Genomic DNA, 27531 nt, shown 5'->3' with positions numbered 1-27531 from the left:
TTTACGATACTTTTTTGCGTTTACAAAACCTTTTCTGCGTTTACAACACTTTTCTGCCTTTACAATACTTTTTCTGCGTTTACAAAACTTTCTTGCGCTGCAAAACATTCTGGCCTCTCTTTGACGTGGGGGCGGGGTTAGATGAGTGGCGTGTCCAGAGAGGAAGAGGCGGGGTTTCGGGATGCCCACCGCCATATATAAATCAAAACCATAGAAGAAGTCCAAAAAACGTTGAGCAGCGCTCATATGGCGGTGGGCATCCCGAAACTCCGCCTCTTCCTCTCTGGACACGCCACTCATCTAGCCCCGCCCCCACGTCAAAGAGAGGCCAGAATGTTTTGCAGCGCAAGAAATGTTTTGTAAACGCAGAAAAAGTATTGTAAAGGCAGAAAAGTTTTGTAAATGCAGAAAAGGTTTTGTAAACGCAAAAAAGTATTGTAAATGCAATTTTTATTATATTTTTTAATAATTAAGTAATAATTTATATATTTTTTGTTTACAATACTTCACTTACGTTTACAATACTTCACTTACGTTTACAATACTTCACTTACGTTTACAATTCATATGTTTTTGTTTACAATACTTCACTTACGTTTACAATGCTTTCTGGCCTCATTTTGACTCCATAGGTTTTCCATTTAGGGTCATTCTCCTCAGCTCTCTCCACGTGACTCACAGCACATACAGAGCATAACTAGCTTCCAGGGAGCATCCATACTCAGACAGAACTATCCGTGGTACCGTCTGTACGTTTGATACGGTCGTCATGCAGAGAGAGGGCCACGGGAGAACAGCGATAGCCCAGCTGGGTGCTCGCCCCGGGGCAGGGTGACTCATGAGGCAATTGTAGGAAACTTGCACACCTACACTTTAGCACCATCAGAAATGCAGGGTGTGCTATAGAATCAGTAGCGTTTAACGAGAGACCCGTCTGTAATCCACTCCCTTCGTAAAGAGTCATTTGAGAGATATCAGTGCTGTGCTCCGCATGTATTCAGTATTATGCTTTACTTCGTTGTTTCTGGTCGTCTGTTTTGTTTATAGGCTACCTTTGTTGCAGTGACATCCTGTGCCTGGTTTTATAGGCTATGTGATAAATGGTCTTACACAAATACCCATTTAACATGCAGGGCAACAAAGACGTTTTATAATTGTTCTGTTATTGTCTTCTATGGTATTATGATTCTGATCAAAGCGGGTGGTGTAATTTTACTACCCTGTTTGTGTGTCTGTACAGTGTGTGTGTGTGTGTGTGTGTGTGTGTGTGTAGGTTATATACTGCAAACTGTAAAACAGTGTATATCTCTCACATTCCAATTACACAATTATATTGTAATGTAAGCTTCTTGATATTCTCTCTCTTGCCATTCTGCTTGCTGGGGATTGCATAGTATCACCCCTATGTGATTCATTTTGATGTACATTTCTTTCTGATATATAAGACTTTGTTCAATACAGTGCTTACGTTATATTGTATACCGCTATTGAGATAATACTGTCTTTGAAGATTAAACATTGTGAAAAGCATTTTTTGTCCAGACTTCCGTTGGCATTTATGAACATGCAATGAATGAGATACAAGTTTTAATGAAAAAGATAAAGACATGTTTTGAATGGTGGGGGTTAGGGTTCTCAGATCCTGTGTTACCAGAATGTCTGACAGATGGTTCCAGACCCAAACTTATTCCCCAGGAGAACCACACAGCAGTGCACAACAGTCATTAGACAGAGAGAGGGAGAGAGAGAGAGAGATCTGAAGGTGCAGAAATCAAATTAAAAAAGGAAGTGACGGCCTCCCAGGGAAATGTGACAGAGGCCATAAGCACCTCCATTAATAAAAATGACTTCAGAACACTGCAGCAGAGATTTGGAGATTCTGTTGCTAGTCGCATGAAGGATAAACGTGCATATGATACAGTACTACTGTCTGTATGAATGATTCATAGAAAGAACTAGGAAGTGATAACGCATCACAGCAATCAGCTTTGGGTTTCTCTGAGTAATAGTGCACCGAATTAAGTGTAATATGTTTTGGCATGCCCAGGGTGGGATTCAAACCCGGGTCTCCCGCGGGGCAGTTTTAACGTTGGTGAAAAGCTCTCTCTCATCGGGATCGGTGGATGATATTTATACTGGGAGTTGTTGGTTAAACTCTCTCCCCCAGTATAAATACCATCCACACAAGGACTCACGAGAACCCAGCTTCACTCAGTTACATAAAGAAAACTCCAAGTGATCAAAAATCTGTCTCAGCACAGAACGCTCAGACGGCTGAGCAGAAAACAATCTGGGTTGCGTGACAGCAAAGCCTGTCGGCGATCAGCTCAACAAGACATCAGACACAGTGGCCAAACACAAAAACACTCTCCCCAAGTCCTGCATGAAGCCTGTAGCACACAGTAAAGCCACAGGCTAAAAAACTGTTGTTAATATTATTCTGAGTATTCAGACTTCAGACTGCATATATGAGACTTGTAGTTAATAATGCATTTGAGAGCTGAATCGCCCTCTGCATATTAATATCACTTCACCCAAAGGAAAACCTGAGTTCTCAACACTGGCTGAAGTGCTTTTGGACTGTCAAGTGAGGCTGATGCTGTCTGAAGCCCTGCGACGGCCTCTGCATGCAAGTGAAACATTCCTTTCTCCCTCTCTCAGTATGCTTTCTCTCTCTCTTCTCTCTCTCTCCCTCTCTCTGAGTATTCTTTCTCCCCCTCCCTCTCTACCCCCCTCTCTGAGTGTTCTTCCCCTCTCTCTCTCCCTCTCTCTCCCTCTCTGAGTATTCTATCTCTCTCTCCCTCTCTGAGTATTCTTTCTCTCTCTCTATCTCTCTCTCTGAGTATTCTTTTTCTCTCTCTCTCTCTGAGTATTCTTCCTCCCTCTCTCTTTCTGAGTATTATTTTTCCCCCTCTCATTCTCTGTGTTGTCATGCAGTGGATCGCTCCACTCTGCTGTCTGTCCCTGGATCCCATCATACAGTATCTAATCCACGCAGATCCTTGCCACCAAAGTGACAGACACTCAGCAACCGTATTTAGGCTTAGTATTACGAGAGTATGTAAGAGCAGAGACAGGGGAGCCGAGTAGCCCACAGGCGTATTTATTGAAGACAGGGGAGGGGAAATGCAGGAAGGTGTGTGGTGCGCTTGGCGAAACGTTTGTGGTGTGTGTAGATACTGTATCTATGTGTGGGTGCAGTGTTAGGCTATGCATAGATGCGAGTAACTAGGCGTGTTGCAGTATGTATATGAACTGTGGGGTGTTGGAATATGTGTGTGCTCAGGCGCCAGAACAATGTCCGTGATCCAAAGTGGTTGTCCGTGAGCAGGGCGAGGGTCGAGTCCAGGGGGTTCGGTCCGAGGGATTTTCCAGGGAGACAACGGGAGGGGCAGGGGTGCCAGGTAGGCACAGGAGGAGCTGGGATTCCGGGGAGACACGGGAGGAGACACGGGAGGAGCTGGGGGTCTTTAGGAAAACAACACAGACGAGGATGTGATACAAAACACGCCGGGAAAATGATCAGGCAAGAAAAAGGCTGGAGACGTGACAAACCGAGTAGGTGGCTATGTTCTGGCACCGGCAGGCTGGTCAGCAAGGCTTTTGTAGGGGTTGCTGCTCGTCAGTCTCAGGTGTGCTGATTCTAGATTGAGCCCAGGGCTGCGTTCAAATTCAGCTAACAGAGGTGAACGTTCGTCGCAAACATGTTTTCTCCAAACGGTCACATTTGAACGGCTTTTAATGAACGTTCCAAATAGTTCGCATAAACGCAACAATCCCCATGGGAGCACATCTCCCGTAAGCCTGGGTCCATTGTGATCCTCGTTCCGTTACTGGTGAACTACCTCTCCAAACTGTTAGCTTCTGTTAGCTTTGTGTTGCCTAGCCAACGCCCTAGTGGAGCGCGCTGAGGTACTCTAGACTCAGGCCCAATCCCAAACCACCCCCTACCCACTCCCACTCCACCACCAAGTGTGGTGTCCCTCTAAATGAAGTGTCACTCGCAGCTGTGGAGGGCACTCTCAATTGAGTGGGAGGGTATATAAATGGAAAGCCAAATGTGGGATGGACTCCCCACTCCACCGGAACCGACCGGGACAGGGCCGTCACCATGGCATGTTTAGGTGATTTATGGGAAAAATGTTTAGGATTTATAATACAAATATAAATCACTATAATTAAATCCATGTATGATGAGAAATGGTCAAAAGTCCAAACGGAAATATGTTTTTTCAAATGAACTCTAACTAAATGAATACTATAACACTGTCCCGAGACAAATACATAAATCAATTAATAACTTACTCCTATGCCTCTTTAAGGGGTTGACAGCCCACTCGCACTCCAAACGCACTCCACGCTAATTGGTTTGGGACGGCCCTTAAAGGACAATGCTCGTTTTTGACAACCTGGACCTTATTTACGACATATTATAAGACGTTTGACTCACCGAGATCACTTTGGTGTAGTTCGGAGGCATGTAGAAGAAATTTAAAATCCAGCGCGAGCCAGTATATCCATGTAATGGCGGTGGTCGGGGCACTTAGAATGCAGTTTCTAAAAATCTATTTTCTGCCGCGAAACGGTTGTTTTCATCAATCTGTCTTCATGAATCGCTAGTTGTGCTTACATAGAGCATAGGCCTGTGGTGATCTTTAGAAATGTCTTTCGAAACGAAATAGCTTCCTCGCTTGCTCCAGCACGCATGCGCACAGCGTGCTGGAGCAACGATTGCGCGCTGTGCGAGGAAGTTATTTCTAAAGATCATATTACAGAGGCATGTGAAAAACCACCACAGGCCTATGCTCTATGTAAGCACAACTAGCGATTCATGAAGACAGATTGATGAAAACAACCGTTTCACGGCAGAAAATAGATTTTTAGAAACTGCATTCTAAGTGCATCGACCACCGACATTACATGGACATACTGGCGCGTGAACGGGCAAACGGAGGGGGAGTGGATAGGGCGAGGGTTTAGGGGGTGGTTTGAGATTGGGCCTCAGACAGCGAGTGACTAGGGCGACAGTGGTCGGGACTGAGAAGGGCTAGTTGAAATGTAGAGTAATATCTGAAGTAAACAGTAATCCATAACCTTGCTGCATGCTAAACTAAAGCTAAGTTCAGGAAATGAAGCCCAATAATAGCTAGCTAACGTTAGCTAGTGCTAGCTAACACGCTAGCTAGTGTTAGCTACCTAACTCAAGGCCCGAGGAGTTGGAGATACTGTGCACGTTCTCTCAAAATGCTTTAGCTAAGGTTAGCTACTACAAGCTAGCTAGTCCTTGTCACCAACACTTGCCTCACAACGTACGTAGCTAAACTATTCACACAGCAAGCAATGTCAGCTGACTGGGACTGTCTTGTGAGTAGACAGTCTCCCTTTTGTTCTGTTGCAGCTTTGATGCTGGGATGCCTGGTGTGATTGAGGCCAGAGAACACCGTGATGCAACACCAGTCAGGTGTCGGCTGCTGTGCAACGCTGATGTCCAGCACCCCCAAAGATGGTCTTCAGGTGCAAGCCCCACCCGGACAGGACATGGCCAGACAGTAGTATCTGATCATGGATGGCTGTGACTGTGTCCATGATACAGGCAGTGCAATTACATAACATGTCAAGTATTCTGTACAGTAGTATACAGTAGTGCAGAGTGAGTTCTCTATTGTATAGACAAGGTGTTCAATTGCTCAAGTGTTGTCAGGTGTTGATTCAAGTGTATAGTGGTGCAGAGTCAGTTGTCTATTGTATAGACAAGGTGCAAGGTGTCACATGTAGATTTGATGCCCAAAATCATGTTCTTCTTTTTACGCTTTATTTTAAAGGACTAGTTTGTTATTTATCATCATAAGCCCTGTTATACGGTTATTTACAATCATTATACAATGGTCTGTATCAACATTTTGAAATATTATGGATCTCTATGGGCATAACTCTATATTGTATCGCAAATCGTAAATAACCTTATAATAGGGCTTATGCTAAATACCAAACTAGTCCTTTAAACCACTGTGCCTCTAATTTTTCATTGGCTTTAAGTACAGCAGGACGGTAAAACTTTCACTAGGCAATCTGTTCAAGATTCAAGATCAAGATTCCTTTTATTGGCCACATGTAATGTACTGTACGGTGACATGTACAGTCACAGTGAAATGTTGCTCCCGGCTTAAAAACAAACAAACAAACAAACAACTCATCTCATACCCTCATGTTCATGACCTCACCTCCCTCCTGCTGAATCCTAATGCTCTCCACTATCCTCTCATGTCAAGTTTCCAGCCTGCAAACCCCGTGGCCACCGTGTCCCCCAGTCTCAGACATCGTCACCGTGTTCCTCTGGCCCTCCAGTGGTGGAGTAGGCTACAATGCACCATACCAGACGAGAGAGGTTGTTCTCTCCACAATAAGAGCGCTTAATCACAGAGACATTTAACGGTTGCTGTCTGCCCTCTAGTGGTACTTTTTCCACAATGCGCCTATCCTACCTAATCGTACAGGCCTAAGCATCATGCCATTCAAATGGTTATTGTCTTCACTTCTATTCACCTGTTCACTCCTGCCTCATGCCAATTTTAAGCATTGCTGAAAAATGACACACTGTAAAAGAAAGGGATACACAGAGAATGAGAGAGTGAGGGAGGGAGGGCTGGAGTGAGTGAGTGAGTGAGTGAGTGAGTGAGTGAGTGAGTGAGTGAGTGAGTGAGTGAGTGAGTGAGTGAGTGAGTGAGTGAGTGAGTGAGTGAGAGAGAGAGAGGGGGGGGGGGGTTGATGGAGTGAGAGTGAGGGATCGTAGAGTCCATCTAGCCCAACACAGAGGTTCTTCAATAGAGGTAAATAATAAATGATAAGTAGGTCCACCTGTATGTCTTTATGGTATCAACTACTTTACTGAGCAGAATTGTACCAGGGGAATACCAAGTAATAGCCTACTGGCAAATTAGATACTGTAAACAGCTAAGACAATTAAGCTGAGTAGGATCAAATGCATGACTTTAAGGAGGGGTAAGAGTGACATGAGCTCAGCATTTGCCGTTTTCATTTCTATCCCATTTTTAAATTTAATTTTGCATTTAATCAATTTATTACCGACTTAGACTATAAAGTTAATATTTAACATATCTATGTATTTGTATTAAGATTATCATTGTGTGTAATAACTAACAATTCAAGTTCCTACTGTGAGAACAATGGAGGCTTGGACGGCAGCTATTTAGACTAGGCTAGCCATAGAAATTGACCGAGTAACCGCACAGAACCGATTCGAACCGACCGAACCCTATCTTCTTGGCTGACATCATAGATACCTACCACTGGACCATGGCGACGATAACGAAACAGGACTCGAACGCTCAAGCAAGGGTTTATTTCCAAACCCCTCCCGGTACCGAGGATACTGAAGTAGTGCAAAAGCAAGGACGGGTAACGGTGAAATACGATAGGAAAGAGCTGAGAAAGCGACTCAATTTGGAAGAGTGGATAATTGATCAGTTAACGGCTTTATACGACTGTGAGGTATGGGATCATTTTGCAAAACACTTGGACACTGATCTATTTAATTATAGGATACCGACTTTAAATGAAGGCTACACTCAGGTTGTAATTCAACAATTTTCCAATGGGAGATATTTCAGGCACAATGTAGGGCGTGGCCGGTCTCTAAATTATTAGAAATTGCTCAAAATTGCAAAACCGATGCTATGCGATTGTATGTGCTGTGCTAACAAAGGATGTGCACATCATGGCAGGCCTATTTTAAGTAGGCCTACCCAATGCAATGGGACAGACAGTAGGCCGACACTAATGAATCTGCGCTTGCAAAACACCTATTCTAAAGATAGTCTGACAGACAGCTGTATTTGATTGAACATAAGATGATGGTGATCATGATGTAGCGATAGTATCGGCCTCCCTATGTGCCTTACTGTATTATAATGCATTATAACATTACTGCTGCCATGTATGTGTACATAAAGCATAATGTCAATGTATTTATGAATGACCCCTCTAAGCATCTATTTGATCAGAACATCAAGGACGAGTCTCTCAAGACATGTAGTGAATTAGTCATTACTCATGATAACCAGAATTGATCATGTATAAATGTACTCCCAAAATCAGGGACTCTTGCAGGTAAATTAAAGCTTCAATGAAAAGGAGGTGTGTGCAGATTCTATGTATATAACTTGTCAAGTTGGAACAAAGAGGCAAGCTTTACTGAGGCCAGGTAGCAGTAATGCATACATCTGGCACAGGACACATTACTGGGCTTTTAATTAGGTTGACTATCACGTGCATCCATTCAGGGGCCATTTGGCCAAGTAAACCGCTAATGATGGGACTCATGTAACCCTGGCTGGAGCAGGGGTTGGCATATGATGATATGAATGTGCTTGATCAGAGTTCTATTTAGAGATTGCCTCTAGCTTGTGCCAAGAAGGGAATTCATTTCTGATTGAACTACGGTGACTGGGGGTATTTTCAAGTAACAGAAGCAGCTGCTATTGAGTAGAGTGGGAGCATGAGAGAGTTAGCAGTGAGTATGTTTTGTGAGAGGGGACCATGGGTCCATGATCCAGATGATGAGGCATCCTGGGTAAACCAGACAGGGAGGTGAACTTGTACAGGCAGGCAGATATCAAATCATGGATAAAACCAGCACTGGATAATCATTCAAGACTCAAGACTTACTCAAGTACAAATCATTTAATTAAATCTATTTCTTAAGTGGAACAGTGGCTCCTCCCTTGTCGTGTGCACAAAGAGAGAACAGAGAAAAGAAAGTGCTGGTCAGGAAGTTATAGTCATCAGCATACAGCAAACCATGGGCTCAACCCATCCTGTTTTTGTTGAGTTACAGAGGGAGGAAGCCAAGGACAGCAGGGACATAGGCAGTTCTGTAGGACAGTTCTTGTTTTATCCTTTGCCTCATTGCCTGTCTCTTGTTCTGGTCAATCCACCACTGTGCTCTGTCTTTGTCACTGCCCCAGGAGGAGGAGATCCCAGAGTTAGAGATCGATGTGGATGAGCTGTTGGACATGCCCACTGATGGAGACCGGGCCCTTAGGGTCAAGGTGACAAACTCTTTATAGCAATTACAGTTACCGAATTACAGAACCTGCAGATATATAGCATGATCTAATTTACAAAATCTTTATGTCCTTCTGATTCACTGCAGCTCAGACATTGCACTTTCCTTTATTTCCAAGTAACATGGAGGGATGAATGGTCTGGCCATATATCAAATTAGCTTTATACGTCACATACTTATCATACAGGTATAATGTGTAGTGAAACCATAAAAGCATTTTCATGTCATCTTCCCATGTCCTTCAAAGCAGTTTTATGCTCAGCTCTGCATCAGGTGATCACATTTCAACTTGAAAGTTGACCCCCAATAGTCCTTTTTTCATGTGAATTCATGAATTGTTTTATCTTCTTCTTTCTTTTCAGGGTTTGTTAGTTGACTGCTTCAAACCTTCAGATGTAAGTTCACTTGGGGAGTATAATGTTAAATCCCAGCTCATTAGAGTGAATGCAATATTGCAACTCCAAAACCAAGCCACCCTCTAAAATGCATTTAGGTGCTTTGTGAGAACAGTCTCTCCTAACCCTCCATTGTTGGTTTATTGCAGGACTTCATTGTGGCGCTCCTGGAAAAGGTGAAAGGTTTACAGAAACTCAGCACTCCCCCCAAAAAGAGTGAAAAAACTCCCCCTTAGCCTCATATAAAAACACCTGCTACCAGGAAACAACTCAGCTCAACACAGGGATGACCAGCTACTCCCAGAATCCCTGTCAGTAGGATCTGGAACGTGAAGAGGACCAACCAATCAAATCTCTACAGCAGGGATTCCTGTCTCTTTCTTTGTTAAAACCATGTCTTGTCTATTTATAAACATATACACAGTTGTAAGTGATGAATGTTATATTAACAATAGCATAATTTAGAATTGTACTGATAAAACAATGTGTTGACATGGAGAAAAAACATTTTACTTGAGCTATAAGTCACAAATTATAAGCATGATACTTCTTCCTTAAAACTTGTGATAGTTTATATCAAAGTCATGACAGAAGCAACTTTATGCAGTCCAACCAAACCTAACTCACTGGCTAGTTGAACAAATGCCACTCATTCATGATATTATAACTATGGGATTCATGGTTCAAGTAAATTTCTGTCATTGTTGGCCAAGGATGCTTAACATGAAATATGAAATACAGTAGTTAACGCAGTGAAGTCAATGTAATGATTTAAAGGCAGTAAGTAAAAAAAAAAAAGGCATATGAAAGTCATCATCTGTTAAACATTTCTCTTCTGGCTTTTAAAGTGTGTAGTTTTTAAGGCAACAACACTATTTATATTATGGAAAAAATATCAGTTATTTTTTAACACAGGAAAACATTTTTTGAAAAGCGTTGTACCTTTGACATGAACCATAAGTACTGTAGCATATTTGTGCCCTCGCTGAGGGATCCTTTAAACTGTTCAAACTCCTATCTTGTCATGATTACATCCCCCAACCTGGTGCCTGAGACTGTGGTGGGATCAGGTCTGTTGATTCTCAGACCTGGCCTGAGGGAGTAGAGGCCTTTGTTTGCCATAGCTTTTCCTTTGTTTCTTCAACTAAATAAAATTAAGTATAGCAAAAATGGACCTTAGAGGATACTGTAGCCTTGATGGTTGTACTGACTAGCCTACTGTTCATCTAGCAGTGTTTGAGTGATATAGGGTCTAATGGGTCATACAGTTAGTGAATCTGTTCCAATACACATGCTAATACCAATCAAGCCTTTTCTCTTTTCTGGCGTTTGCATCATTAAACTTTACTTTACACTCCAATGTGACCTATTGCTCCCTATGGGGAAACACACAGCATGGGTGTCATTCACTTGTATTCTGGATTGTCTTTCAGAATCCTACAAGTCAAGAACTATGATTCATGTCGTCTTTATAATTAGTTCCACATAAAATGGAAATTGTTGTACACAAATAGACCATTTACAATATCAAAACACCAGATTTTGATGGACTTTATAAAATGCAATTGCAGCAAATGTTTCATAAGGCACATACTAGCTAGTTTTTATTTTATTTATTGCTGTTGATGCAGTTGAGGGCACTTCTTAGTAGCTAAAAAGTCTGTGTGGCTTTAGTAGTCGGATCTTGCACTACCAGTAGTAGACTCATGGTATGTTTTGGTGGCTGGGTCTGCCTCATTTGGAAGACTGAATCACAGACAGGGTGACCGCATTAATGTCAGTACATCTGCTGGATGATGGAGACTGCATTGCTAGCTGTGTGTGAGTGATTAAGATGTGATTGCAAAACTGTAGTGATGTTATGTAGCAATACTCAACGGTGCTGTTTGCAAATTTGTTACCTTTTTATGAAAAGTTAATAAAGTGTTTTGCGTAAGTCTGATTTGTGTGGACTTTCCATATGAAATGGTACAGGAGAAAATCCCAACATTCAAAATCAAAATCTTTATTATTCCATGTCCAAGTCTTTCACCTACCAAAGTGGACTCATTGAAATTCAAGAATCCAAATTATGTTAAAAATGCCCCCCCTCCCACACACATTGAATAATACACAATGAACTATGTTATCCAAATGTTCTGTAGTCTGTATTACACTAGCAGATTAATAAATCACTCAAAAAGAAATGTATGAGCATAAACATAACCTAGGTGAAAACAGAACACTAATGAGTGCTAGCGCATCCCAGAAACTAATCTTAGCTTGCTGTAATTCTAATTTTACCAACTGCAATTTAAAAATCACCTGCCAGCTGCCACAATGGTAAAGCAGGTATTACAGGGTTTTCAGCAACACCTACTGTAACAATACTACAACAGTAATTCAGCACTTTGAAAAAGTAATTTGATGTTATGCAATGTTCCTTGGCAAGTATTTATTCTAGGCTTGAACAGATACAATTATGGTAAGACCCAGTGACCTGGAAACAGATGAGGCAATTTATTCTTTAACATTTAGTCTACCCTATAAGTCAGATCTCCGTTCGATGGTCAGCAGTTCCACTTCAAAGATTAGAGTGGCACCACCTGATGGAAGGAAGTAGTAATAGACCAAATATTGTCAGTGGTCAGCAACACAGATGTACTTTTATCTTCAGTTGGGTTCTGGAGATACAATGTTCTTCAATATACAGTACATGTATGAAAGTAGCGAGACTATATGAATTAAAAGGTTACAATATGCAAACTATGTAAGCTATTGAATTACCTGGGATTTTAGGAGGTGCTCCTCTGTCTCCATACCCTTCAAATGAACCAACACATTTAAATTAACAGACAACAATGGTTTGCAGTGATACAGTGGTTGGTTTGCGGTGATTGCAGTGGTTTTAGGCAATATGGTGAGCTACCATTTTACCTTCATCCCAAGCTAGAAACTGTCATTAATTAGGCAGTGAGGACAGGGAGAACATTAAAATTATGAAATTTTGGTTATAAAAGTGCAGTGCAAACTCACCAAGCTCTGAGGGAATGACAAGTTTCCTCTTCTCACCTTCACACATTCTGATGAGAGGTAAGGAAAATGACAGATGTAGAAATCAATGAACCATGAATATAAATTATTTCCAGTTCTGTCTTTCATGTAGAGATAGGACAATAATCGTTTTTATCGTGATAAAAACTAGATAATTTCATGGTGCTGAAATTTCGATCTGGATAATCGTCATAATCGTGAGCATGAATATCCTCATAATGAGCGACTTGAAATGGCCGTCTAGCTCACTAACGCTTCCGCATCCAGTTTAAACCCAGCATGAGAAGTGGTGTGCCTGTTGCAGCTCCGACAGAATTACCTCTCTGTGTAGTCATCCTGCAGCTGACCTAACATTACTGCTACCAGCCATAGCCTGCAGCCTACCTGCCATTATCACCTGTGAGAAACCACCTGCTCTTCCCAACTGCTACCCACTGCTGAGTGGCCTATGGTGTAAGCAAGCAACACTATTCAGCACTGAGATAATTTCACATGAATGTGCTTCATAAATAAGATTAATAATTTATTTGTATTATTAAGTTGTAAATGAGGCTCTATGTCCAAAATTAGGAACTACCCCTTTTGATTGTTTGATTGCTGAATTCATTTATTAAGATGTGTCCCCTACAGTATGATGCAATAGAAATATTGGTTTCTTAAAGGAGCAGTATGCGGTTTGTGATTTCCTGTCAGACTTCCACTCCCAGTTCCTTCAGACCTCCCTCCAAATCCACTAATCCAAACTGGGGGAAAAATTATACTCGCTAGGCAGGTAGGTTGACAGGCAGGTAAGCCATTCAATCATTTCAAGTTGGCAACTCAAAATGATTGGATGCACTTATTACATTAGTAATTATTATTAGTGTCGAGCACTTTAGTGATTTCTGTTGGGATGTAATGATAATTGCAAAAAATATAACAAAAAGTGCTTCTGAGCCAAACCGCATACTGCACATTTAATAAAATGTGATTCCAGTATATTTTAAGCATATTTTCATTATTATAAGGATAATATCATGAATTGCAATTATTTGGGCCAGGATAATCGTGACATGAAATGTTCATATCGTCCTACCCTTACTTTCATGTATCTAAGGGCATATTCAAAAAGGCATGCTTTATCTCGGTTTAATCAAGATTGGAATTGGTTTCCCCTTGTCCCGGTCCGTGTGGACCCACTAAGCAAGTCCTAGCGCGCGACAAATCATACGGGTCAAGCCCGCTCTGAAAAGGTGGGCTCGGCCCGATTCCAATCGAGTTCTGAATCGGGTTTGTCTGACAGTGACCACGCCTAGTCCGGGTCTGGCACAGAGAAACCGCGGGATGTATTGCGCCTTTTTGGATAAATCAGCTGCCGTACAAAGTTATTAGCCACGATGGTTGTAAAAAAAGTAAACAGGGGCTTGACAAGGGGTAACAAGGAAACACGATGCCTCCTGGATATTTGGGCAGACGAGGAAATCAATGACATGCTTAAAAGAACCCACAACATTTCAGAAGTATTCAATATATTCAGTGAACGGCTGAAGCAGAGTGGCTTCGAGAGGTCTGTTGGTTAGTGGTGATTCGGTAATAGCACCAAATCAACAGTAATAGCACCACACACCTTCCGAAGGTTTTCCATATTTTCTGTCTGGCTAACACCATCAGCTCGCGCTCTGTTCCCTGGAATCTCTGGAATGACCCCCCTGTCATAATTTCCATCCAATCAACGAGCGACCTCAGCACTGCATGCCGTTGTTTTCAAATTTGGCTTGGTTGGTAAAAAGGCAGTCTGAACATAGCCGCCACAAATCAAAATGAAACAATGTATCATTTTCTTGCATTTAGACCCCGGGACTAAAACGCGCTAAAAGTGCTTCATATTTGAATATGCCCTAAAAGGAGCAAACAGATACCAACCCCAGCAGACCCTGGTCCCAGCCTTTGATGACCTGCCCTGTACCCAGCGTAAAGGTGAAAGGTTGGTTCCTTGGAATGCTGCTGTCAAACTCTGTTCCATCCTCCAGTTTCCCCTACAGAGACACACATAAAGCCATCACTAGATCATAACAGGATAGTGTCTCCTCTGTCATGTGCACCTTGTTTTTAGGCGGGGTTGTGTTACTCACCGTGTAGTGCATGTTCAGCACATCACCTTTACGGGACTTCATGGGGCAGTTGTCTACTCTTTTCTTGATGCCAATTTGAAGCTTCTTCTTTTCCCCGCCTCTCACTGCCGGTGCAAGGGACACCAGCGTGACCGCAACAAGTAAATACAGCCTCATCCCTAAGGAGCAAACAGAGAGGGAACTGAAAGGACTGCTTAGTAGTACATGGCAGAGATACTCCATCATCTCATGTCTCCAAAGATCCATCATGCCATCTTGCTTTCTTTAAAATGTCCCTTTTCCAGATCAACCACTAGCTTAGCTTCTTGTGCCAGCAGATGGAAAAGTCTCAGATCACGTGAAGCCAGGCTAATGAATGTGCTATTTAAATGCAAAAAAATGCTTTTTATATACAAGGTGGGGGGCTGAAAGCCAAGCCACCTCAGAGAAAAGGCTTTCATCACCACACAAGTACATACAGCTATTTAACCTTGCGCATCAGGCTCTCGGGGGAGTAGAGCTTGGTTTCCATTCACTATCAGATTCAGATCCTGTCTAGAGCCTGCCTACTCTCAAGCTGTCATCGGGCGGAAGCATCTCGCCCTAGACCGGTAAAATGCAAAACAATTGGCCGCTTACTATCTAGAGCCCGCCTACTCCAAACTGTCATCCAGCGGATGCAACCAGTCGACTTGACCAGATCTGAAATGCAAAGCGAACGGCCCCAGACTACATCTATTTGAGTGATATGTTAAGCAATATGGAGACAATTTGACCATCCAATCAGTGGAAGATTTGTCATGTTGAATCCCATATCATCCCGTGGGGAAAGTGGTTGATTATGGACAGAGCAAATTACGTTAGTTCTGCGATTTTGGGGCGATCCAACCTCATCACTTGTGCCTCGGCCGCACATATCTAGGCTACTCCTCTTCGCATATGCATCTAACGTTACTGGTTAAGGCAAATTGATTTTGGGGGGAGCAATCTAACTACAAGCCATCCATAGTGCCAGAGGGGCACAGTGTGGTAACGTTAACGTTAAAATGCCTAATGAGATGCAAGGCATTGTTCCAAACACTTCCAGGCCTAGTAGCTAGCTACAATCACTGCAGGTTAGAACAGCATGATGTTAGATTCTAGTATTACGTTAAAAATAAAACACAGCGTGTACCAGCTGTACTCTGACCAGCCCGCCCATATCTAGTTATGGACAGTCAATGGACAGTTGTTGACCGCCCATTAGCTGGTCTAGCGAACGATTGCACCGTCCAAAAGTCACTTACTGGACTAGGCAAGCTAACCAGCTAGCTACTTTTTTAGAGGGCCTAACGTTAGTTGACTACATGGTGGACATTATGTCGCTAACTAACGTTAGCTCGCGAACATTAAGAAAACATGTTAAAAGCTGGCTAGCAAGGCGCCACCGAAATGCTAACGTTAAGTCGATACTAATGAGCCATTGTGCCGGAGTACAGATAAAATAATTAGCAGAATAGATATATTGTAAAGGTAACGTTACAGTGAACATGTCAGCAATGGTTGCAACAATTAAAACTTTACCGTGCTTCAAATGAACAGCTTGTAGCTGGCTATCTGTGTTCTTTTCGGAGCGGAGGAGGAAGTGAGTGATTGAATGATTGAAACTGACTGCTTTAGCAGCACTAAAGAGTATGGAATGCCAAGAGGAGACACTCCATTCTGCTATGGAACCAAAACGCCCAGGGGCTGAGCCTGGCCGCCGCCAGTTTGGACTGTCAAGTTGATTGCGCAACCAGTGCTGTATTGTTAGCTGTCAATGTCATGCACTCACTTTTTCATGTTGACACTTGCATTTACTAAATAATAAATAAGCAGGAATTCATACTATTATGATCTCACTTTTTAATGTCTATTTTCATGAAAATATACAATTAAATCTGCACAAATACATTTAAATAAAAAATGATATGTTACTCATTCTATAGACTGATACAGCTACATCCACACAAGTTTACAAAAGATATAACTTGACACAAGGTTTTCCCTTTTTTCCACTGAATTTCATTTCATGTTCATAGTATACCCATAACAAGCTATAACTTGGCTAGATTAGCCATCTTCTTCAGTAATACCAAGGAGCTGTGTCTGGGAGGTAGTATGGGAGCAGCATAGGGCCTGCCTTCAAGCCTGCTATCATGAAGGGGCACTCACTTTAATACCTGGCAACAATTCTTCTCAGTTCTCTCTCTCCAACAAAGCTAAACTAATGTTTTACTGATTACTTATTTTGAGAAATTTTCCATTTCTCTTCTGGTTTGGCTGAGAGATACTCCAGTTTTCCTCCCGAAGGATGTGATAGATTCTGATGCGTAACAATAACTTGACAATGTAGATGAGTGCCTCTTGGCACGCCTTCCTCTCACACACCACTCTGTTGCACTCACTCAGAAACTTCATACTTCTGGTAACGCCCCCAAGCCATCTGTGTGTATACAGTAACTGAGGTGATGCTTTTTTTTAAAGTTATTTTCCAGGGCTCCTAGATCAACCTGTGCCAGGCTGGGCACTTTCAGTGTATTGTTTGTAACTCTGACATGTGTATCGTGGATCATCAGGGACATCTGTGGTCAAGATGTTACACTCTTCACAATGACTAAACTTTTCTACAACGTTACTACCTACAGTAGATACCCAGCTATATAAACTAGTATATTGCCACCATGGTCAATTCTGTTTACAGGTGCTGATAGCGGTGCACTGACAACTGTGCAAAGAGCAACAACATCAATCCAACAATAATGTGAAAAAATAGTGTTTGTGGCACTGGCATGCACACACACAAACACATTTTGTGACATACTTCTACTACATACGACATACTACAGCATGCTACATAAAAAGGCATTCACAGTCAATCTGCCAGCTGGTAACAGCTTTTAGCTTTCTAAACATACAACCTCTGCAGCACAATATGACCCAGGATGTAGCCTATGTTAAAACGCGAAAGCAAAACCAACTTAGTTAGCAAGCTAAACAATATATTAACCTTAAAATCTACAAGTAGCGGCAAAAGTTGGACAACAAGGGAATGACTGGCACAAACTATTACCTGTCAGAATCTTAGGGGAACCAGTGAAAGGCAAGCTCTAGACATGTACTCTGATAGTTCTGTCAATTTATTGCAAAACACTGTTTTCCTTATTCCAGACGTTTTTTTGGCAGGCTGATTACTGTCTTCGTGTTGACCTGACTGGATGAATTCGGCTGCAGATGACAGTCCATAATGGCAGAAACGCTACATGAGCACCCTATCCAGACGGGTGCCCAGATTTACATAAGTGTTCCATCTTGGCATTCAATACTCTTTGGTAGCACTACCTTGAAAAACATGGCGTTCAGTTTTCGTATAAGACCGCGAGAGCATCTCCTTCTTCTGGCTTGTTGGCGAATTGCAATCTTAAGCTTAGAAGGTGCATACCGCCATCTAATGTACCGGAGTATGCAAGCATGTTAAGGTCTATTAACTCGAGTTGGGGAAACATAATAGACAGGCCTACCCAAAATCTATTATAAAACTGCATATCTCTCAAAAATTGTACAATCACTCTCTGACCACTATCCACCCCTTTCCCTATAGTTCCCAACAATCCCTCCAGACTCCACTCTCTCCCTGTCGCTACAGCCCTCAGCTGAAGCTATTCCCTCTCTTCAGTAAACCTACTGCAACTCAGGAGTACATGTTCAACATCCTCTGCCATCTAACACTCAGAACATTCACCCAACTGTACCTTCCCTACCATGAACATTGTCTTCTTGAGTCCACATTTTGCATTTAGGTATTTTTGAACCCTGTAATATGTTTGCCATTTGTCAGCATCAACCCATTTCTCCTGCCACTTTATCATCCCTTTTTTAACTATAGCATTTCTTTCCCCTTTTCCAAATGGGACATTCAGAATATATTCCATGCCAATAGCACTTTTGTATAAATTTGTATCTGTCTTGGAGAGCTTCTTCTTCTTCTCCTTCTCCTCCCCTTGGGTTTAACAGCACTTTGCCTCCTCTTGCATCCTATTGCATTGCTACCTACCTCCTTCTTCATGTTTCGTCAAATGTCTGTTACATCATCTGTTTGTCTTGATATACTTTCCCTAACAGCTATATTCTATGTATCAGCTTTGTGTTGTATAGATATTGAAATAAAGCCCTTTGAATATGTTTATTTCCACACTCAAGCAGATCTTCTGTACTCCATTTCCTTCCCAAGTTCTCCACCTCATCCTCCAGTCTTTCCTGTCTTCATTCAACTTCCTACATTGCATGAATACATGTTCCACAAATTATTTGCAATGACAGAGTTCACATTCTGCTGATTCTACCTTTCTCATAATAAAAAGATGATCATTCAGTCTTCCGGTATGACCTAGTCTAAATCTGGATCATGCAATATCATCTTTTCTGCATTTAGGCTTACTTCCCGTACTTCTAACTTTAACAGATGTTTGAATCTTATAACAATGCATTCCATGAATATCATGGTCCTACAGTAGGCCTACACATCCTGCTAGGATTTCATTATTCCTCGTAATATTATTGACTTGGCTTCCCACCTCCCAAAACTAATGTCTAATACATTATCATCATTCCAGGTCAGTGCTCTTTTTTTTTTTAAATCAGCAATCTCATTACTTGCTATTCCAACATGTGCTGGTATCCAGCAGAAGTGCATATCTATTCCTTACTGTTGCAGGTTCAGGATTAAAGGAGTAGTAAAGGGAAAATGCATGTTTAGCCCTGTTTTAAGGTTACATATGATCATATACAATGGTTCAGATCAAAACGTTGACAAAACTAGCACTTTTGAGAAAGTCTGATAATTGCTCTACCATCGTTTTGGTCATACAATGGATGTGGGTGGGCACCGTGAAAAATCATTCAAAAAACATGTTAAACTCAATTTCAAAGACAAGAAACTCACTGAGGTGTTAGTTGGCGTTCTGACATATAATTCGCCATAAAGTAAGATTCTAGTTAATCTGGAAAGGCTTTTTAAAATATTAAGCATAGAACTATTTAGTCGCAGCACATACGTGTGTATCGTAGCAGCTGGTGCGGTTCTGCAGTCGCTTTACCGCACTGTTGTGACGAAAAGAGAGCTGAGCCAAAAGGCAAAGCTCTCGATCTACCGGTCTATCTTCGTCCCCACCCTCACCTATGGTCATGAAGGATGGGTCATGACCGAAAGAACGAGATCACGGATACAAGCGGCCGAAATGAGTTTTCTCCGGAGGGTGGCTGGGGTCTCCCTGAGAGATCGGGTGAGAAGTTCAGTCATCCGGGAGAGACTCGGAGTAGAGCCGCTGCTCCTTTGCGTCGAAAGGAGCCAGTTGAGGTGGTTCGGGCATCTAGTGAGAATGCCTCCTGGGCGCCTCCCTAGGGAGGTGTTCCAGGCGTGTCCGGCTGGGAGGAGGCCGCGGGGTAGACCCAGGACTAGGTGGCAAGACTACATCTCCGCACTGGCCTGTGAGCGGCTAAAGATTCCCCAGGCAGAGCTGGTTGATGCTGCTAGGGAAAGGGAGGTCTGGGGCCCCCTGCTGGAGCTGCTGCCTCCGCGACCCGACCCTGGATAAGCGGATGAAGAAGAAGATGAGATGACAAACGTGTGTAAACTTCCGCAAACTAGGTAGCCTAGCAACATAAACAATAACAATAGCTACCGTAACCGTAGTTCCGCTTCCTGAATCCCCTCTGCGGATTGATCTACATATCTACAACGGTCGCGTCAATACAAGTCAATGGATTTCATAAAATGATCAATAAAACCCTACAGGATTCAAACTTTGCGGCGAATTTGATGTCAGAACACCAACAGACACCAACTACCCCCTCGGTGAGCTTCTTGTCTTTGAAATCGAGAGTTTAACATGTTTTTGAAAGATTTTTCAAGGTGCCCACCCACATCCATTGTATGACCAAAACGGTGGTAGAGCAATTATCAGACTTTCTCAAAAGTGCTAGTTTTGTCAACGTTTTGATCTGAACCATTGTATATGATCATAAGTAACCTTAAAACAGGGCTAAACATGCATTTTACTACTCCTTTAACCATTGAATCTCTATCAACAGGTCTTCTCTGGCTGTTTGTCCTGATTTTATACTTTGTAATGCTGCTGCTGAGTCTGAACATAGTACTACTTTCATAGGTTTGACCTCCTCAACCCATTCTAGGCTGATGATAATAGCTATCAGCTCTGCTGTATATATTGACAGACTGTTTAAGATTTGCTTGGTAATTCCTTTGTCAAACTCTGGAATCTATCTATCTATCTATCTATCTATATATATATATATATATATATATATATATAGTACACTCACTCCTACATGTTCATTGTTAATGTTTAGAGTAGAAAAGTCTAGCCAGGGACAGGGATTGCAAATGTTCAGAGTAGAAAAGTTTAACCAGGGACAGGGATTGCAAATTAGCCTTGGCTATAAATCCTATATGCAACTCGTCTGTTTCAAGTTTCCAACCTGCTACAATGTTGTTTGCATCGTCCCTGACATATAAACTTTTAAATAAAAAAAATAAAAATGTTCTTAGAGCCATCTGAGAATACCTTCAGGTAGCTCCAATTCAAAAACTATTGTGCCATGAACCCAGGATCAGTATTCCACTCCTTCTTTTCCTTTTTTTTTTTTACAGTTGGAGATCTATAGATTGTGGGAATATCCATGGTGCTAAACTACTACTGAGAACTGCTGCCGTATGTTGAATACTATATAGTAGCTTGTACTGTTTTACTTTGCTATTTATCTCCCAACCAAAACCTTTACCAGGGACTGTATATTCCAAAAAAAAAACTGCAAAACAGAAGAGGCTATATTTAAGAGAGCATGTACCTCTTGGACATTATCAGTCCCCATGGAAATCATGAAATAAAATGCAGTTGATACTGTACTTTTCTGTTGTGATCAATAAAGCAAATTGTTTTGTGGCGCAAAAAATAACTCTGAATACATAAGCCTATAGAGTGTGTATGGAAGGCACAAACTTGAGAGCTATCACAGAGCATATAATTATACATTGTCACCGTATCTTGTACAGTAGGTGTGATGAAATAAATTGGACTTGATACAGCCAAGTAGTCCATAGTGCCACAGGCGTAAGGATAGCTTGATCTGGATAATAAACTGATTGGTAAGGCATGCAGTGCAGTTTGACAGATTTAATCAATGCCCTTGCTCTTATGTCACAATGGGTGACCTTGGTGATGAACTGGTGAACAGGTTAAATGCATAGACCCATGCAGCTTATTAGGTGGGCTAGCTTGTAGAAGCTAGCCCAATTTGTGATATTCCCACTATTTCTTTCTTTCTTTCTTTCTTTCTCTTTCTTTCTTTCTTTCTTTCTTTCTTTCTTTCTTTCTTTCTTTCTTTCTTTGGTGGGCTAGCTTGTAGAAGCTAGCCCAACTTGTGATATTCCCACTATTTCTTTATTTATTATTATTAGGTGGGCTAGCTTGTAGAAGCTAGCCCAATTTGTGATATTTCTTTCTTTCTTTCTTTCTTTTTCTTTCTTTCTTTCTTTCTTTCTTTCTTTCTTTCTTTCTTTCTTTATTAGGTGGGCTAGCTTGTAGAAGCTAGCCCAACTTGTGATATTCCCACTATTTCTTTCTTTATTATTATTCTCCCCATTTTTTGTCTCCTTTATAACTTCTTCATACTTTGTACTAGAAACTTCATTCAAACTTTAAAATGTTCACAATGTTTAGGTCTTTAACAGATGTATTCAGATTTTTTATAGTTTTTTAGAAATTTAACTTTTAAAACTATTTTTTGTCCCATTGAAACTGCTTGAAACTGCTTTTGGAATGTTCAGAAATTTTGTTTTTAGAGTGGTGGCAGCAGTTTGCTTTGAAAATATTCACACATTTTGTAACCTGCTGGCACTCCTAGTTTTGAATGCTCACACACATATTATATATCAAAATGTTCACACAACTGTGCTGATTCGTACAATGCAAGTATCTAAGCTGTGTGACTTACAGTTTTCGCTGTATGACGATTTGTTTGGCAACTGCGCTCCTCATTGAAACGTATGGCAACGCACTAACTTTTGAGCTGTTCATTTTTGGTTTTTACCCTTTTTCTAACTTGTCGCTATGCCTACAGTTTTGACAGCTCACACAGATATTATATATCAAAATGTTCACACAACTCAGCCCCTGAGTGGGCTAGAGACACATGGTCTTCACCAGTGCGGGCAAGAAGGTGGCCTGGAGAGGGGTACACTGTCCCCGAACAGCTCTGACCTGAGGGGGCGGAGTCTCGCCACCACGCCACAGACCCCACAATTCAGACCCTAAATGGGCTAGAGCACAGTCTTCGCCGGTGGGTGCATGGAGATTGCCTGGACCATAGTAGTTCTACAGTAGCTGTTACATACAGTTGCAACAGCTAGCCCACCTCACATTTTCTCCAGGAAATGTACTTTCTAGTTAGGTGGGCTAGCTTGCAGAAGCTAGCCCAACTTGTGATATTCAATTATGGTGTGTAAATATATACAGAATAGCAAAAAACAAAAAATATACACAGAATCATGTATAATGTGAAGTGAAATGCTATATAATTAAGTAGCCTATAATTTAAGAAAATGTAAGTACAATAATAGTGCCTAAATATATACAGAATAGTAAAATACAAAAAATATAACTGGAATGGGATGAATATTTTACAGTGGATGTGCATTCTGATGAGGCTGGCGGTGTCCCCATTTAGGATGTGGATGGCCTGAGGGTAGAAGTATGGTGGTCCTTCAAGACTAGAAAAAGAGGTAAAGCGCACAACTCCTGAATGAGTAACAGTGTCCCGGTGCCCGGTTGGTGAAGTTCAAATGAAAAAAGGAAAGACCGGCATGTCCCAAGGTGGACTATCCAAAGGTGGTTCCGACAACGCCAGCTAAATACTTTCTGGGAGTATTAGCACTCCACTATTACCAGGCTTTATAGTTCTTTATCTCAGGGTTGAACAGAGTATACAGATTCTGAAACAGTTGCAAAGTATGAACAGAGTTAAGTTTTATTCTTATTTTACAATACTGTAGGACTGTGCACAAGGAGGTTTTCACCGCCCAGGGTGACTTGGATCGATAGTCTTAGGGGATTTCTCCCGACGGCCTCCTGGACCGGGAGAGCTGGTTGGTGGAGCTCCACCCTGCCACGTATACTGCGGATTGGAAACAAGTGTCAGTTCTCACACGAAAAAAGGGGACCACTGAGTCCTTTAACCACTAGGGGGTGTCCACGGCAAACCAACACTACAAAACTATCACAGCAACTACGGCAATCCAATTGAGAGGGCAGGGTCTTCCAGGAGTGTTCGGTTAATCCACAAAATTATCCAATATCCACTTGGTAAACAGATAGCCGGGCCAGCCAAGCGGCAATTAAAAAGTCAAAGATTTAAGTCAATGGCTGGCTGTATGGTACACTTATTCGCACAAAATATAAAATAATAGGCCCAGTCAATGTCCATGTAGGCTATTACTAAAATGCCAGGGCTGTTTCTAAATGTCTCTTATAAAATACTAAAATAGCAAGGCGGTTCTTAATGTCCATACGAATAATTAAACAGGTCAGAGCACAGTAGCCTACTTAACTTCGGAGAGGATGTCGGGACACCGACACTCCACTGTAGTATGACGCGCTCCCCAGCACAGGTTGGTTCAGGATCGGGGCGTAGTCAGGCCGGCCGCTGATCGGGGTAGGCTATCCAGCGAGCAGCACTCTCTCGCTCCGGTTCCCTGACGGCTCACGTCTGCAGCAACTCCCTCTGGTCCACCGCTCTCACAGGTCCCGCTGATCGCCGCAGTCTTCCTCGGCTCCGGCGCTGTAGCTGGTGACTAGGTAACGTTAGCTGACAGTCAATTCACGTGCGCGTTTCTCTTTCGCCGCCGTAGCACCGGGATAGTCCTCCAGGCAAGCACACGCTCCGATTTCCGTCCCCCACACAACCCCCGTTCTGCCGGGGCAGTGTGCTCTTTATAGCAGGCTGAGAGACACAGGTGTTCCCGGTTCAGTCCTGATTGTCCTCTCACTCACCGACGATGGTTGCCGCCCCCTTTGCCCAGCTCTAATCATCAGGGTTGGGAGTAAACAAACGGTCACAGCACAGCGAAAAACACATACAGGTAGTACAAAAATGGACCTCGTCACATCTCCCCATTGTGAAATGTTGGCAGTCTCTGCCATTCAGAGTCTATAGCGGGGTGGTGGGATGCCTATATTTGGCCGGGTTGAGCGCCTTGGCTCAGCGGCTGCGTCAGGGTTGTAGTCATTGGCGGGTACATGTCGGACAGGGACAGGGACTGCGCGCCTTGGCTCGGCGGCCGCGTCAGGGTTGGCGTCAGGCGCGGGTACATGTCGGACAGGGACGGGGATATATAAGAGCGTAGGGCTCGCAGGTCTCACAGGGTTCTCTGGCAGAGTCACTGGTGGCCTCTGCGAGGGGGGAACCGTGCACAGTTTCAGGGCATTCCGGTGGAGGACTTTCTCCCTCCCACCCCTCTCCGGCTGTACTTTGTACACTACGCCCGTGTTTCCCTTGGCTTCGACGACACGATAGGGCTCGGGGTCCCATACCCCATGTAGCTTTCCCAACCCTCGTCGGCCCCGGTCACGCACCCACACCCGTTCCCCAGCTAACAATGGAGTCGCGTTGGCTCTTTGGTCGTAGCGGCTCTTACTCCGCTCGGCCGCCTTGTCCATCCTACCACGTGCTAGCTCATACGCATATGTCAGCTTCCTGTGATGGTCTCCGACCCAGTCAGTCAGTCCCTTGCTTGGCTGTTCCCGTTCTACCCCTAGCACAACATCTACTGGGAGCCTGAGGTGTCGGCCCTGCAGCAGATAGGATGGCGCGAAGCCGGTGGCACTGTGTACGGTGTTATTGTAGGCCTGTAGGAGCGCGGATAAATACTCTGGCCAGCGGCTCTGTTTCTCGGCCCCCATGGTACGGAGCATGTTAAGGAGTGTTTGGTTCATGCGTTCGACACGCCCATTCCCGGCAGGGTGGTAAGGTGTTGTCCTGCTCTTAGTGACTCCATACATCTCGCATAGCTGCTGCATCAAGTCAGACTCGAAATTGGGGCCCTGGTCTGAATGAAAACGGACGGGGCACCCAAAGTGCCGCACGATCTCAGAATAGATTGCTCGTACAGTGGTCCTGGCTGTCTGATCGCGGGTAGCTACGGCCCATGTGTAACGCGTAAACATATCAGTCATCACTAGTATGTTTTGATAGTAGTCGTTTGGTCGACCGAGTGTTAGAAAGTCAAGAGCGACTACCTCAAGGGGGAAGGTAACGGTTACTGGGTTCAAGGGGGCTCGTGGTTCTACCTTGTCACGTTGCAAACTGCATGTAACACACTCTGCTTGGAATTGGCGCACCTGTGTCTCCATGCCTACCCAGAAGAACCGGCGCCTCAGCGTCAGCAGCGTCCTTCCCGCTCCAGCATGTGCCGCAGACTTGTGGTGTTGTTCCCATACCATCTGACGCCGGGGGCCTGGACACACAACCTGAAACAATTGCTCTGAGGTGTTAGGGTCAGTGAATCGGCGACACAAAACCCCATCCCGTAGGCTGAGCCGCCTGAATTGTTTCAACAACCTTGCTGTCCCAGTGGTGTGTATCTCCTGTTGTCGGCCCGTAGGGCAATGCCCTTGTTCCACATACCTTCTCACAGTGCGGATCTCAGGGTCAGCTACTTGTTCCTGTTCCCAGTCGATGCGGCCTTCTGGGGCGCCATCCTGGTGGGTCACCACAGCTGATGCGGTTACGTCTCTAGGACTGAGTTGCTGTGGGGGGTGTTTAGGTGTGGGGAATCGCGACAAAGCATCCGCATTCACATTTTCTCTGCCAGCACGATATTTCACCTCAAAGTCAAAGGATGCCAGTTGGGCTGCCCAGCGTTGTTCCACTGCACCCAGTTTCGCCGTCTGCAAATGGGCCACAGGATTATTATCGGTGTAAACAACAAACTTGGCACCAGTCAAATAATCTTTGAACTTTTCGGTAACTGCCCACTTTAGTGCGAGGAGTTCAAGCTTGAAGGAGCTATAGTTGGCGTCATTCTGCTCTGTAGGATGCAAACTGCGGCTCGCATAGGCAACCACCCTCTCTTTACCCCCCTGCACTTGGGCGAGTACTGCTCCCAGCCCATGGTGACTGGCGTCTGTGTAGAGGGTAAATGGCTGTGAGAAGTCTGCGTAAGCTAGGATAGGGGCCTCTGTTAGCACTTTCTTTAGAGCATCAAATGCTGTTTGAGCTTCTACTGACCAGGATATGCGATGAGAACCCAGACGCTTGTCATTCGGCACTCCTACCAGGAGTGAGTTTAGGGGGCGTGCAATTTTTGCAAACCCAGGGACGAAACGTCTGTAATATCCGGCCAGGCCGAGGAAGGCCTTGAGTTCCTTAGCAGTGGTAGGGGCTGGCCAATCGACAACAGCAGCTATCTTCTCGGGGTCCGGTTTCACGCCTTCACGGTCGACTACATGCCCCAGGAATTTAACCTGCCGATGGAAGAGTTTGCATTTGTCAGGGCGTAGCTTCAAGCCATGTTTCGAGAGACGCTCAAACACCTCCTCTAAGTGCTTTAAGTGCGTAGCAAAATCGGAGGAGTACACAATAATGTCATCTAAATAGACTAGGAGGGAGTCAGTAATTTGGCCATTTAAGCATTGTTGCATAAGGCGTTGGAAAGTGGCTGGCGCGTTGCAGAGGCCAAATGGCATGCGTTGAAACTCGTACAGACCTACAGGGGTGGTAAAAGCAGTTTTTTCACGGTCCTGCGGGTCTACCTCCACTTGCCAGTATCCGCTGGCCAGGTCCAACGTGGAGAACCATTCTGCGCGGGTCATGGAGGTCAGGGTCTCCTCGATCC

The 27531-nt window shown here is 43.5% G+C and overlaps 2 protein-coding genes across 3 annotated transcripts; one reads left to right on the top strand and one right to left on the bottom strand.

Moving 5' to 3' along the window:
• Nucleotides 1-7314: 7314 nt before the first annotated feature.
• ppp1r14ba (protein phosphatase 1, regulatory (inhibitor) subunit 14Ba) lies at nucleotides 7315-9716 on the top strand (the record flags this gene model as incomplete). The annotated part of the gene is made up of 4 exons (XM_084450494.1): nucleotides 7315-7509; nucleotides 8985-9068; nucleotides 9448-9480; nucleotides 9630-9716. The coding sequence occupies 4 exons, from the start codon at nucleotides 7315-7317 to the stop codon at nucleotides 9714-9716; spliced, it is 399 nt and encodes a 132-aa protein (XP_084306620.1).
• A 1782-nt stretch (nucleotides 9717-11498) lies between these two features.
• On the bottom strand, nucleotides 11499-16255 carry fkbp2 (FKBP prolyl isomerase 2). Of its 2 annotated transcripts, none has more exons than XM_084449968.1 (6): nucleotides 16167-16255; nucleotides 14625-14782; nucleotides 14416-14528; nucleotides 12496-12542; nucleotides 12247-12282; nucleotides 11499-12065 (listed from the first exon to the last, which is right to left on the bottom strand). In XM_084449968.1, exons 2-6 carry the CDS (start codon nucleotides 14778-14780, stop codon nucleotides 12004-12006), a joined length of 414 nt encoding a protein of 137 aa, XP_084306094.1. In that variant the 5' UTR covers nucleotides 14781-14782; nucleotides 16167-16255; the 3' UTR covers nucleotides 11499-12003. The 2 variants fall into 2 exon arrangements, with proteins under 2 accessions (XP_084306094.1, XP_084306093.1); XM_084449967.1 differs by lacking the exon at nucleotides 16167-16255 and adding an exon at nucleotides 15243-15305.
• Nucleotides 16256-27531: the final 11276 nt, after the last annotated feature.

This window comes from Borostomias antarcticus (assembly GCF_949987555.1).
Source record: "Borostomias antarcticus genome assembly, chromosome: 15".
Classification (NCBI taxonomy): domain Eukaryota; kingdom Metazoa; phylum Chordata; class Actinopteri; order Stomiiformes; family Stomiidae; genus Borostomias; species Borostomias antarcticus.
Note: the sequence above shows the minus strand (reverse complement) of the source record. Positions and strands in the feature narration are given on the sequence as shown.